At 37.2% G+C, this 13,834-nt stretch overlaps 1 protein-coding gene across 1 annotated transcript in view; it reads right to left on the bottom strand.

Annotated features, from left to right (window-relative positions):
• LRBA (LPS responsive beige-like anchor protein) overlaps positions 1-13,834 on the bottom strand; it is a 621,489-nt gene that overhangs the window by 529,845 nt on the left and 77,810 nt on the right. Inside the window, exons 3-4 of the mRNA XM_017871033.1 lie at positions 6,925-7,156; positions 6,606-6,706 (exon numbers count right to left, since the gene is read on the bottom strand). Of these exons, the coding sequence (XP_017726522.1) occupies positions 6,606-6,706; positions 6,925-7,156 (333 nt within the window). The remainder of the gene's footprint in view (positions 1-6,605; positions 6,707-6,924; positions 7,157-13,834) is intronic.

Below are 13,834 nucleotides of genomic sequence, written 5' to 3'. Positions count from 1 at the left end.
TGCAATAGCAAAGACTTGGAATCAACCCAAATGTCCATCAGTGACAGACTGGATTAAGAAAATGTGGCACATATACACCATGGAATACTATGCAGCCATAAAAAAGGATGAGTTCGTGTCCTTTGTAGGGACATGGATGCAGCTGGAAACCATCATTCTCAGCAAACTATCACAAGAACAGAAAACCAAATACCATCTGTTCTCACTCACAGGTAGGAACTGAACAATAAGAACACTTGGACACAGGAAGGGGAACATCACACATCGGGTCCTATTGTGGGGAGGGGGGAGGGGGGAGGGATAGCATTAGGAGATATACCTAATGTAAATGATGAGTTAATGGGTGCAGCACACCAACATGGCACATGTATACATATGTAACAAACCTGTACGTTGTGCACATGTACCCTAGAACTTAAAGTATAATTTTTTAAAAAAAGACACTGTGAGATAGATCGATAGATAAATAGATAGATAGATAGATAGATAGATAGATAGATAGATAGATAGGTAGATAGATATAATGGAATACTACTCAGCCATTAAAAGGAATGAATTAACAGCATTTGCAGTGACCTGGATAAGACTAGAAACTATTATTCTAAGTGAAGTAACTCAAGAATGGAAAACCAAACATTGTGTGTTCTCACTGATATGTGGGAGCTAAGCTGTGAGAACGCAAAGGAATAAGAAAGATACAATGAACTTTGGGGATTTGGGGTAAGAGTGGGAGGGGGCGAGAGATAAAAGACTACAAATACGGTATGGTGTATACTGCTCAAGTGATGGGTGCACCAAAATCTCACAAATTCACCACTAAAGAACTTACTCATGTGATCAAATACTACCTATACCCCAATAACTTATGGAAAAATAAAAGTTAAAAAATAAAAATGAACATTTCAAAAAAAGGTACTTCAAAAACACTAAAATATTTTAACCTCATAACCACCCTATGGGATGGTATTATTATTATTATCCCCAGTTTACATAAAAAGAATCTGTGGCAGGGGAACATTCCCAAAGTTACATGGTCAATAACTGTCAAGGTCAGGATCAGAACTCAATCTGCTCCAGAGTCCATCCTTTTAAACAACTATACAGATGCTCCTCAACTTATGATAGGGTTACATCCTGATAAACCCACAGTAAGTCGAAAATAATGTAAATTGAAAGTATGTTTTCGACCCAAAATACTGTCAACTTAAGATGGGTTTAGCCAGAGGTAGCCCCATCCTAAGTCAAGGAGCATATGGAATGCATATCACTTTCACACCATCGTAAAGTCAAAAAATAAAATAAAAAACTGTACTTTCACCATTAAAATAGGGACCAAAATCTTTAACATGGATTATAAGATACTTTATCTACCTCTTTAGCCTCATTTTGCTTCTTACTCTCCCCTTCTCCCTGCACTCCATCCTTCTCTCAGTCTTCTTCCCACAACAGGGCCTCAGCAAAAGCTATTCCTTGTGCTTAAAATGTTCTCAAAAGGGCTCCTCTACTCCCCTCTTAACCAAGTCAACCTTACCCAGCCTTTAGAGCTCATCTTAACAGTCACTTCCTCAGGGTAGCCTTCCTTGAAACTGAGAGTGGATTAAACTTCCCTATCATATTTATATACCTTTACTGCATAGCATATAAATATATGTATACACAGAGCATATACATATAAAAGCTGCAATGCTGAGTTTATTTGATTAATGTTTCTTTGGTCCACAATTCTCTAATACATGAAACAATCAGCAATAAAATGAAAATCTCATTTGCAGTTACAAGGAAAAACAAAAGATAATCAGACATACCATGTCATTTTAATCTGTTTATAAGCAAATAAGAAAAGTGCAGGGTATTCCTCCTTGTTAAAAGTTTAAAAGTTCAAAACAGGGTCAAACTACAAATGAAATCACTGGTTTGTCTTCATCTTATTTTCATAGATGATATAAATTATAATTACTAACTGTGTAAAAGTTTGGCAACCTTTCACCTAAATATTAAGTGGAAAGCTTCATTCTTAAGTGAACAAGAAATTTTCAATTAATCATACTGCTCAATTATAAAAGCATAATAACATGTAACTACAATCAGTGATTTTTTTAAAATAAATTCCAAAGTAAAATAACCAAAATAACTTTGCAGTTAAAATAAAATAAATAAAATAAAATACAGTATTGTAGCATGTCCATCTAGAAACATCATTCCTCCAAATTTCCTTTCCTATAAATCAGTCAACAAAAGAATACATTAACATAAGCACTTTACTTGACAGACATTGCTAGGGGAATACTGGGAAAGCCTTTCACAAAAAAACTTAGGCCAGGCACAGTGGCTCACATCTGTAATCTCAACACTTTCGGAGGCCAAGGTGGAGGGATCGCTTGAGCCTAGAGGTTTAAGACCAGCCTGGGCAACATGGCAAAACTCCATCTCTACAAAACAATACAAAAATTAGCCAAGAATGGCGGCAAGTGCCTGTGGTCCCAGCTATTTGGAAGGATGAGGTGGGAGGATTGCTTGACCTAGGACGCAGAGGTTTCAGGGAGCCGAGATAGCACCACTGCACTCCAACCTGGGTAACAGAGCAAGACTCTGTCTGAGAAAGAAAAAGAAAGAGGAAAAGAAAAAGATGTAGTAGTCATATTTCAAGAGTCTGTAAAACGTTCATGTCCACCAATGCACTATTTCCACATGCAAAAATCTATGCTAAAGTAATCATCACAAGGGCAGAGATTTAGATACAGGGAGTTTTTCACTGCACTGCTATGACAGCAAAAGATAGAAATAATATGCCTAATATCAAATAACTAAATAAATGTAATGAATATCTGAGCAAGGCCTTGCTCTCATTTTATAAATAGTTCATTATTTTTTCCCTTTATCATCTAAACCTATTCTCATTCTCCTCCCGCTCCCCATAGGCCGCTATATTAACATGTTTAATCTTTTATATGTAGATTATTCCTTCAAAAATGTTTTTTGGGGCTGAGTGTGGTGGCTCACACCTGTAATCCTAGCACTTTGGGAAGACTGCTTGAGCTCAGGAGTTTGAGACCAGTCTGGACAACATGGCGAAACCCAGTCTCTAAAAGAAATGCAAAAATTAGCCCGGCATGGTGGTGCACATCCATGGTCCCAGCTACTTCGGAGGCTGAGGTGGCAGGATCTCTTGAGCCCAGGAAGCTGAAAATGCAGTGAGCCATGATCACACCACTGCACTCCAGCCTGGGTGAGAGTGAGACCCTGTCTAAAAAAAAAAAAAAAGGGTTTTTTATGTGCTTATACTTATCATCGCTTTCTTCCTATATATTTTACATCTATTCCTATTACTCCATGCACTGATTCTATTAAAGAACAATCTATTCTGTGCCTTTTGTACATTTTACCAATCCACTCTCTTGATGAACATCCATGTTAACATTCACTGCCATCAAAAATAATGCTTCAGTGAACATCCTCGTGTATTTTATGGATCTATGTGAGAATTTCTTGGAATATGAACTAAGGAGTGAATTACTAAATCACTGGATACAGTATAATTAACATGACTAAGTAGCACTAGACTCATCTTGAGATCGGCTCCACTAGCATTCATTCCAACGAAAAGCACACCAAGTATAAAATAACCCTGTATCCCAAACTATACTTGCCATTTTCCAACTTTAAAATTCTTGAGAAACTACACATGGAAGGTGACATATCAATACTGTTTTAATGTGAATGTCTCTAATTATTAATGATTTTGTGTTCATCTGATTGTGTGGTTTGTACGTCTGTAAATAAATTTTTTTTTTTTTTGAGACGGAGTCTCGCTCTGTCGCCCAGGCAGGAGTGCAGTGGCCGGATCTCAGCTCACTGCAAGCTCCGCCTCCCGGGTTCACACCATTCTCCTGCTTCGGCCTCCCGAGTAGCTGGGACTACAGGCGCCCGCCACCTCGCCCGGCTAGTTTTTTGGATTTTTTTTAGTAGAGACAGGGTTTTACCGTGTTAGCCAGGATGGTCTCGATCTCCTGACCTCCTGATCCGCCCGTCTCGGCCTCCCAAAGTGCTGGGATTACAGGCTTGAGCCACCGCGCCCACCATAAATAAATATTAGTTCATGTTATTTGCTATTTTCTTATCTATAATTTTCTATGCTTATGAATATAATAAAAATATATTACATATTCAGAATAAATAATGTGAATATAAATAAAAACCAAAATTAAATATATACTTTCTCTTCTGGACACGACACAGTAATAGGACCTGGACGCACCAACCTACTATAAACAACTACAAAAGTGGGCAAAATGTATCAAACAAAAACAGTTTTCAGTATGGAGGAAGAGTAGTTCAAGACTGTGATCCCTGAGAAAACAAACAAAATGACTTTAAACCTGGTGTCAATTTCCGTATCATTGCACAGGGAAACCAAACAAAACTTGAAAGTCTCAGTGAGTTGGAAAGAAAGTGGAATCCACAGTGGATAGAAGTTTCAGAGCAGAATACTACAGAGGAAAGAACTGAACAGAGAAGTCCCAGAAACTGCACTGACTCTTTGGCTTAATATCAGACTGATCATGCTTACGATAAAACTCAACATGGTGGGGCTAAGATAGTAAGAGCTTCAAGTTAAAGAATTCCCAAAACTAATACAGAGCTAGGAATTGTTGAGACCCTACTAGACACTTTGGAGAGACCACAGTCTTGCTACCTCCTGTCCTATGCCTGCGACTTAAGAGTTACTCTATAGAGACTCTGTAAGAGACATGCCTGAACAGTAAAGCTAAACTAGCCCTAGCATAACAGCCACTCTAAACCTTACTGGGGAAAAAAAAAAAAAAAAAAAACCTTTAAACTAGTTTTAAAGGATAAAGTTGATCCACAAATAACTTTGATCCACAAATAACTTATCTGCCTGCAAAACCAGTCTAACAATCATAAAATATGACAAAATCCAGCTCTCAGCAACATAAAATTTGCTGTCTGATATATTGTCTAAATTCAGTAGCCATAAGCAGCAGAAAAATGTGACCTACATAAAGAAGCAAAATCAATGAGTAAACTGACCTAGAAAATGACATTCTAGAATGAAAAAACAAGAGCATTAAAGCAACTATTAATATACTAAATATTTTCAAGGATTTAAAAGAATTAAATGAGGAAAAAGATGGAAAATATTTAAAAGAACCAAATAGAATTTACAGAAAGAGGCCAGGCGCGGTGGCTCATGCCTGTAATCCCAGCACTTTGGGAGGCCGAGACAGGCGGATCACTAGGTCAGGAGTTCAAGAACATCCTGGTCAACATGGTGAAACCCCGTCTCTACTAAAAATAGAAAAGTCGGCCAGGTGTCGTGGCGTGCACCTGTAATCCCAGCTACTCAGGAGGCTGATGCAGGAGAATCACTTGATCCCAGGAGGTGGAGGTTGCAGTGAGCTGAGATCACACCACTGCACTCTAGCCTGGCAACAGAGCAAGACTCCATCTCAGAAAGGAAAAAAAAGAATTTACAGAAAGAAAAATATACTATCTGATTTCAGTGGATGGAATTAACACACTGCTGAAGAAAAGATCAGTTAACTTGAGACTATAGCAATAAAAACAATTTAAATAAAGCACAAAAACACTAAAAAAAGAGTTAACAGATCTCAGTAACCTGTGAGACAATATCAAGAGGTCTAATATATCTGTAATTGGAGTCCCAGAAAAGATGGGAAGGGGGGACAAGAAGACAGTATTTGAAGAAACAATGACTAAAATGTTTCCAAATTTTCCGACACTTGCCTTACACATTCACAGATGTAAAAACTATAAGACGACAAACACAAGGTAAGCTAGAACCAGAAATATAATCAAATTCAATGACAATCAGTAATAAAACTCTAAAATTAAACACATTAAACTGGAGTTTGAGAGAAATATGCTAAAGAATCTAAATTTTAACATAATGAAAAAGAGTAATTATAGGGCACAATTTTAGATACATTTAATGAAAGCTAGATTAAGGATCAGCTGACTGAGCTGTTGCTGTGGGCAATGTAAAGGGCACTAAAATAAGCCTGGAAATGCAACAAAAATAGAGAAAATGTTTACTACTCCTCCTCAACAGGACAGATAACTATATGGTTGAAGAAACAGTTTGATAAGGCACTTGGGGTTCAAAATAAGTTCACCCCCAATACTACCCATTGCAAATGACTCCTAAGTTGCATCTCAAGAGGGTAGATCCAATTAACTGCAGAGGTTTTTGTTCACAGAGTGAGTTACTCAAGTTTAAGGGACTCAGATAAAACTAGATCAAAAAGAAGAAAAGGTATGCACTATTACCTAATACTTTTCTTTCTCTACATTTATCTTCTTTTCTAATAAATATTGAATGTACATTTAAAGAACAATTGGAAGAAGAATTAAATTATCAGTTTGCCTGAAACACCATTATCTTAGTGCATACTTTTAGGGTCCAAGTATGGCAAGAGTAGCCATAGGGATCTCAATGCTATTTTAATTAATCTATTCAATTTGACAATTATCCCATGTATAATAATATCAGTTACTTTACAAGCTACTAATGTGTTTGGGAGGGGGATACTTTAAAATACCAAAGAGTACTTAAGTTTTTTTACCCATTGTCCTTTATCTCCTTGAAGTTTACTGAAGAAAAGCTTTAGTTCGCGAACTGTCAAATTATAGCTAGCCAGCACTCCCAACATGTCAACTAAAAGATCTGGAAACAAAAGAAAACAATAAAATAACTCAGCTAATTATATTTCTCGAATATTTAAAATAAACTGTGCTTATTTAAGGGCTTGGACACTAAAGTTCTAGGTGCATGCTACATGCTCAAATATTTCTTAAATATTGCTGCATGGAATAAGAAAAATAAGTATTTAAAAATTAAACTTTATCTCTTTGCATACATTGTACTATAGAAAAAAATCATACCTGCTATCATATTGTCAACTTTTTCAATTTTCCCAAGCACTTTTTCAACAAGGCCTACTTCAGTGCAGACTTGAAGATTCCGTATGCTTTTCTTCAGAATAGCTGTAAACATGCTCCAGACTTCTGCTTGGCAAGTAATGTCACATTTTTCCAGTAGGTCCACCATGCAGTTGATACTCTCACCTTCTTGGATAATGAAATTCATTTCTAAATCAAACTGTCCTCCTACCAACTTCCAAGGAAAAAAAAAAAGTAAAAGCATTAGTATCCTCAATATCACTATAGCATGTTCCTAAACATTAGATTAACAGTAACTACTCACATTCTTCCTCCAAAACAAAAGGTTCATTAAAAAAAAAAAAATTCTTAATGAACACACACAGCTCAAAAACTGAAGTTTCTGAAGTAATCTCCAAATTTAGACAGTAAAGTCAAGTAAGAGAATATAAACATTAAAATATTTTTCAACAAAAACAAACATAGGATGTCTTAGGTAAATTGCTATCTACTAACCTGTTACCAATAAAGATCTAAATCAGCTGTACAATTGCTTCTCATTCAGTATGTCGCTTATGAAGTATCAAATCTGTGAACTACACTGAATAATCTAAAGGTCCTTTGTTAACCAAACAAGTAATAAGCTCATGGTAAAACTGAAAAGCTGAAAAAGGCTCAGAATGGTCACACATTGGAGTTTATATTAGTCAAATTTTTGGTTTATTAAGCCTGTTCATTTTACCTCTCTTCTTTTCTGTCAATAATCAGTATAACTTACATATAATTAGTCACACATCTGAAAACGCTATAGCTATACTGGCCTTGTCATCTCATCCACAGCCTCCCAACACAGAGGGAAGGTTTGTACATTTTAAATAAATCCTAATTATGTAAAGGAATTAAAATACTTTCAGAATTACCTTTGTAGAGTTATCTTATTTAACTAGATTTTTTAAATAACTGTTTTAAATGTAAAAATACCTACATTTAAGGTATACGATAATACAATCAACTAGACCTTTTAAAGATCTCTGTCAGAAATAGTTACACACATGATTCACCTACACTTTTTTCTTTCTGAATACTTCTCGGTTTTTCATTATGCATTTCTAAACTGCATACCCAAAAGGTATGCAAGTAGAAGAAAGTGAACTTTAAAAAACAAATCCGGCAGGGAGTGGTGGCTCATGCCTGTAATTCCAGCACTTTGGGAGGCCAAGGTGCACAGAGCACGAGGTCAGGAGATCAAGATCATCCTGGCTAACACCGTGAAACCCCATCTCTACTAAAAAACTACAAAAAATGGCCAGGCGCAGTGGCTCATGCCTGTAATCCCAGTACTTTGGGAGGCCAAGGCAGGCGAATCACCTGAGATCAGGAGTTGAAGACCAGCCTGGCCAACATGGTGAAACCCCATCTCTACTGAAAAAACAAAAATTAGCCAGGCGTGGTGGCATGCGCCTGTAATCCCAGCTATTCAGGAGGCTGAGGCAGGAGAATCACTTGAACCCGAGCGGTGGAGATTGCAGTGAGCTGAGATCATGCCACTGCACTACAGCCTGGGTAACAGAGCGAGACTCCGTCTCAAAAAAAAGGAAAAAAAAAAAATACAAAAACTTAGCCAGGCACGGTGGCATGTGCCTGTAGTCCCAGTTAGTTGGGAGGCTGAGGCAGGAGAATCACTTAAACCTGGGAGGCAGAGATTGCAATGAGCTGAGATCATGCCATTGAGCTCCAGTGTGGGCAACAGACCAAGACTCCGTCTTAAAAAAAAAAAAAAAAAAATCCAATGGCTTATAAATAAAACCAGACATGACCAAGTAGAGTTTAGTCCAGGAAAGCAAGGAAGGTTCGAAACTAGGAAATAAATTAAAATTCCTTTCAGCAGGATCAACAACATGTATCCCAGGTTCTGACAAAAATAAAGACAGGCAAGAGACTGAAAAAAATGGAAATGAACAATGTGAGGATCCGTACTTGCATGCAGAGAGACAAGAACTCCTGGCAAGCACAGTGATAAAGACATTTCATCTTTCTCAGAAAGCTCTGGCAGAGATTTCAGTGTACAATGCTTTGTATTATCACTACCAAGCAGTGTTAGGAGATGATAGCTGGGATTCTACTAAAACAGTCTCTCCTTGTGATGGAGTCAATTCTCCTAGTTACACGGCCCTAGCTAAAAACTATATGTGCCTGGTTAGCTAGTCCTCCTGGATAAATGCTATAAGCTATTCATTATACTATGATACATTCCATTCTACTTAAACTGTTGAATTAGATTATATTGTCCATAAATATATTGTTTGTAAATTTTAAAAATACATAATTCAAATAAGAACTTTAATATAGCTGTTTTGGTTTTGTTTGTATTATTTCCTTGTCTGTAACTTTTTATTTTGAAATAATTTCAAACATTCAAAAAAAGTACAGAATTCCTTTATACTCTTCGTTCAGCTTCCCCAATGTATATATATTACATAATCATAGTATAATCATGGTATAATCATTTAAACCAGGAAATTAACTTTTACAATACTATTAACCAATTAACCAATCTACAGACATCACTCATAAAAATGTTTAAAAACGGCCGGGCGCAGTGGTTCAAGACTGTAATCCCAGCATTTTGGAAGGCCAAGGCAGGCGGATCACGAGGTCAGGAGATCGACACCATCCTGGCTAACACGGTGAAACCCCGTCTCTACTAAAAAATACAAAAAACTAGCTGGGCGAGGTGTAGTCCCAGCGACACAGGAGGCTGAGGCAGGAGAATGGCGTAAACCCGGGAGGCGGAGCTTGCAGTGAGCTGAGATCCAGCCACTGCACTCCAGCCTGGGTGACAGACCAAGACTCTGTCTCAAAAAAAAAAAAAAAAATGTTTAAACACAAGTATTTATACGAATAAGGTGCTTATTACTAACAATGCCTGGCTGGTGGTGGTGGTTATTATTATTATAAATTTTATAATTTTATAATTACATATCTGTATTATTATATGGTAACAGTGACATCTAAATAGAACAAAGATCATTTAATCAAAAGGTTAGTGGCTGGGCAAGGTGGCTCACACCTATAATCCCAAAACTTTGGGAGGATAAGACAGGAGGATCACTTGAGGCCTGGAGTTTGAGACCAGTCTGGCAACACAGACAGACTCTGTCTCCATAATCAAAAAAACAGAAAAAAAAACACCCGGGCATGGTGGTGGGTACCTGTAGCCCTACTACTCTGGAGGCTGAGGTGGGAAGATTGCTTGAGCCTGGGAGTTCAAAACTACAGTGAGCTATGATCACACCACTGCACTCCAGCCTGGGTGACAGTGTAAGACTCTGCCTCAAAAAAATAAATAAATAAATAAGTTTAGGGATAGCTATATTCAAATATCTGGGGGGGAAAAAATCAATCCATCCATCCCTCATACCATAAAAAAAATTCCAAATGAGTCTAAGATTTAAATGTAAAACTGAAGTCATAAAATAAGTCTAAAATAAAAGTCATAAAAGCACTAAATGGGTTAGGTGTGGTGGCTCATGCCTGTAATCCCAGCACTTCTGGGAGGCCAAGGCGGGAGAGTCTTGTGAGTCCAGGACTTCAAGGCTACAGTGAGCTATGATTACGCCACTGAACTGTAGCCTGGGTAACAGAGTAGGACATGTTTCTAAAAATAAAAATTAATTAAATAAAAGCACTGAATGAAATGATACAAAAAACATTTTATCACTTCAAGTGGTAAACACTTTTCTAACTAAGAGTTTTTAAGACTTCTGGACTTCATATTGACATATTTAACTATATAATAATTATAAATTCTATATGCAAAAAAACATAAAATCAAAAGTAAACACTTAGAAAATCATTTCAACCCACATCATTACATAAGTACAAATAGCTTCCTGAAAACATTTTTTAAAAGAAAATGTATCTGCTTGTGGGAACTAGGGTGCTAAAAAAAGAAAAGAAAAGAAAAGAAAATTTAGGCAAAGGCAATGAACAAAAAGGGAAATAAAAGTGGCACTAAAACATGAAACTCAACTTTGGTTACAAAATGAATGACTATTAAAACTACACTAATATACCATTTTTACATATTTGACAAATTCCAAATCTCTAACAACATATAAAAATAATACATAGTATGTGCAAGAACATGAGGAGACAGGTACTGTCATACATCACTGTTGTTGAGGAAACAGGTACAATAGGACTTATTAAGAGCAATTTGGGGCTGGGTACGATGGCGCACACCTGTAATCCCAGAACTTTGGGAGGCCGAGGCAGGTGGATCCCTTGAGCGCAGGAGTTCAAGACGAGCCTGGTTAACATAGTGAAACCCGGTCTCTACTAAAAACACAAAAATTACCCATGTGTGGTGGTGGGCGCCTGTAGCCCCATCTACTTGGAAGGCTGAGGCACAAGAATCACTTGAACCCAGGAGGCAGAGGTTGCAGTGAGCCAAGACCACATCACTGCACTCTATACTGGGTGACAGAGTGAGACCATGTCTCAAAAAAAAAAAAAAGATAAACAAAAAAACAGGAATTTGGTAATATCTATCAAAAATTTTTATTTTTCAAACAGCAATCAAGCAGCTAGAAATTTACATTATAGACACATTTAGATAATGATGTTAGATACAAGAACTTTATTGTATTGAATTTTTTTAAATTACAAGATAAAGGTTAATGATGGCCTGGTGTGATGGATCACACCTGTAATCCCAGCACTCTGGGAGGCCGAGGTGGGTGGATCACTTGAGGTCAGGAGTTCAAGACCAGCCTGGCCAACATGGTGAAACCCCGCCTCTACTAAAAATACAAAAATTAGCCAGGCATAGAGGCACGTGCCTGTAATCGCAACTACTTGGGAGGCTGAGGCACAAGAAGTGCTTGATCCCAGGAGGCAGAGGTTGCAGTGAGTCGCCTGGGCAACAGAGTAAGACTCTGTCTCAAAAAAAAAAAAAAAAAGTTAATGAAGTTGCACATAACTATACAATGAAATGTGATGTACATATAGAAAAGAATGAGGCCACTCCATATGATAGGAAAGATCTCTAAGATACTTTAAGTGAGAAAATCAAGGTGGAGAAAAGTGTGAACAGTAGGCTACAATTTGAGTGTAAATCATTTACACATAGACCTACGCATGTGCTAAATATGTCTAAGAATGAACTAAATATTGATTGTCTCTGGAAAAGATCTATTGCATAGAAGGCAAAAAAAAAGATTTTAGTACATACAATTTTGAACAATTTGAATTTTGTGCCATGAACACATATTACTTATTTCAAAACAACAATTTAAAAAGAAGCCAGTGCAGCCAGGCATGGTGGCTTATGCCTGTAATCCCAACACTTCGGGAAACCGAGAGAGCAGATCAGTTGCACTTAGAGTTCAAGACCAGCCTGGGGTCTTCAACCAACATGGTAAGACCCCATTTCTACCAAAAATAAAACAAAAAATTAGCTAGGTGTGGTAGCATATGCCTATAGTCCCAGCTGCTTAGAGGCTAAGGTGGGAGGATGGCTTGAGTCCGAGAGGCAGAGGTTGTAGCAACCCAAGATTGTGCCACTGCACTCCAGCCTGGGTGACAGGGCGAGACCCTGTCTCAAAAAAAAAAAAAAAAAAAAAGCAAATGCACAAAATACCACTGATGCGAGCTGCAGAGCTCATGAAATCATCATAAATAAAAATGGTATGAATACAAAAGTTTGGGATTTCTCAAGTAACCTATTTCTAACAAATTACTCACTGAGTCAAAAATAATTCAGCACAATATAACAATGACATTGCAGAGGCATTATTCAAATATTTAACAACTGGCACAGTGCAGGCATCATGCAATCAGAACACATATGAAATCTATCAAGATGGGCTCAAGCTGTAAAAATCTCATACTTACATACTGAGGCACACTGGCTAAATATTGGCCTTCATAGAACATACGTTAGTGAAAAAAACTAAGAGATACAACACATCTACAGAAAACAATCACAAAATACAAACCTCTAATATATAATAAATTGATAAATTCATTCAACACACTTTTACTGAATGCCTACAGTTTGCCAGGCCCTGAAGAAATAGTGTAACAGTGATCAATATGACAGAAATAGCCTACCCGTATTTGTAGGAATCAATACTGTGTCTTATATCCTACAGAAATCTTTTTAAATTGCTTATTTAGAAAATGGCTGGGTGTGCGGTGGCTCGCACCTGTAATCCCAGCACTTTGGGAGGCCAAGGTGGGTGGATCACCTGAGGTCAGCAGTTCGAGACCAGCCTGGGCAACATGGTGAAACCCTAGCTCCATTAAAAATACAGAAACTAGCCAGGCGTGGTGTTCCATGCCTGTGGTTCCACCTACTCAGGAGGCTGAGGCAGGAGAATCGCTTGAACCCAGGAGGCGGAGGTTGCAGTAAGTCAAGATTGTCCCATTGCACTCCAGTCTGGGCGACAAAGCAAGACCATCGCACAAAAAAAAAAAAAGAAAGAAAAGAAAATACTAGACTTCCGGTTTCCAAACTGGAAATCTCTTTCTCCATGAAAACATATAAGAATGACACCAAGTAGTAACTTCAGCTCAAAATGTCATTTTTGTATGAATATAAAATATATAACATTCATAAGTTTTCCTAAATACCTACAATATCTAATAGAAAATACAATGGAGTTTTAAAACAACATTTCTGATACCAACCATAAGTGTAAAAGTATCTAGGAGTGAATTAAAACATACATATGACTTGAAAGTAAAAAAATTTTTTTCCACTTTTGATAAATGAACAGACTTGTTTCTGGATGGGAATATTAAATCAGTTCAAGTTGTTAACTTTTCACAAAGTAATCTATAAATTCAGCACATTACCATTAAAATTCCAATATGATTTTTTTTCCTGAAACTTATAGTGATTCTA

Source organism: Rhinopithecus bieti, unplaced genomic scaffold (assembly GCF_001698545.2).
Source record: "Rhinopithecus bieti isolate Rb0 unplaced genomic scaffold, ASM169854v2 scaffold_3878, whole genome shotgun sequence".
Taxonomy (NCBI): Eukaryota; Metazoa; Chordata; class Mammalia; order Primates; family Cercopithecidae; genus Rhinopithecus; species Rhinopithecus bieti.
This window is presented reverse-complemented; position numbering and strand designations above follow the sequence as displayed.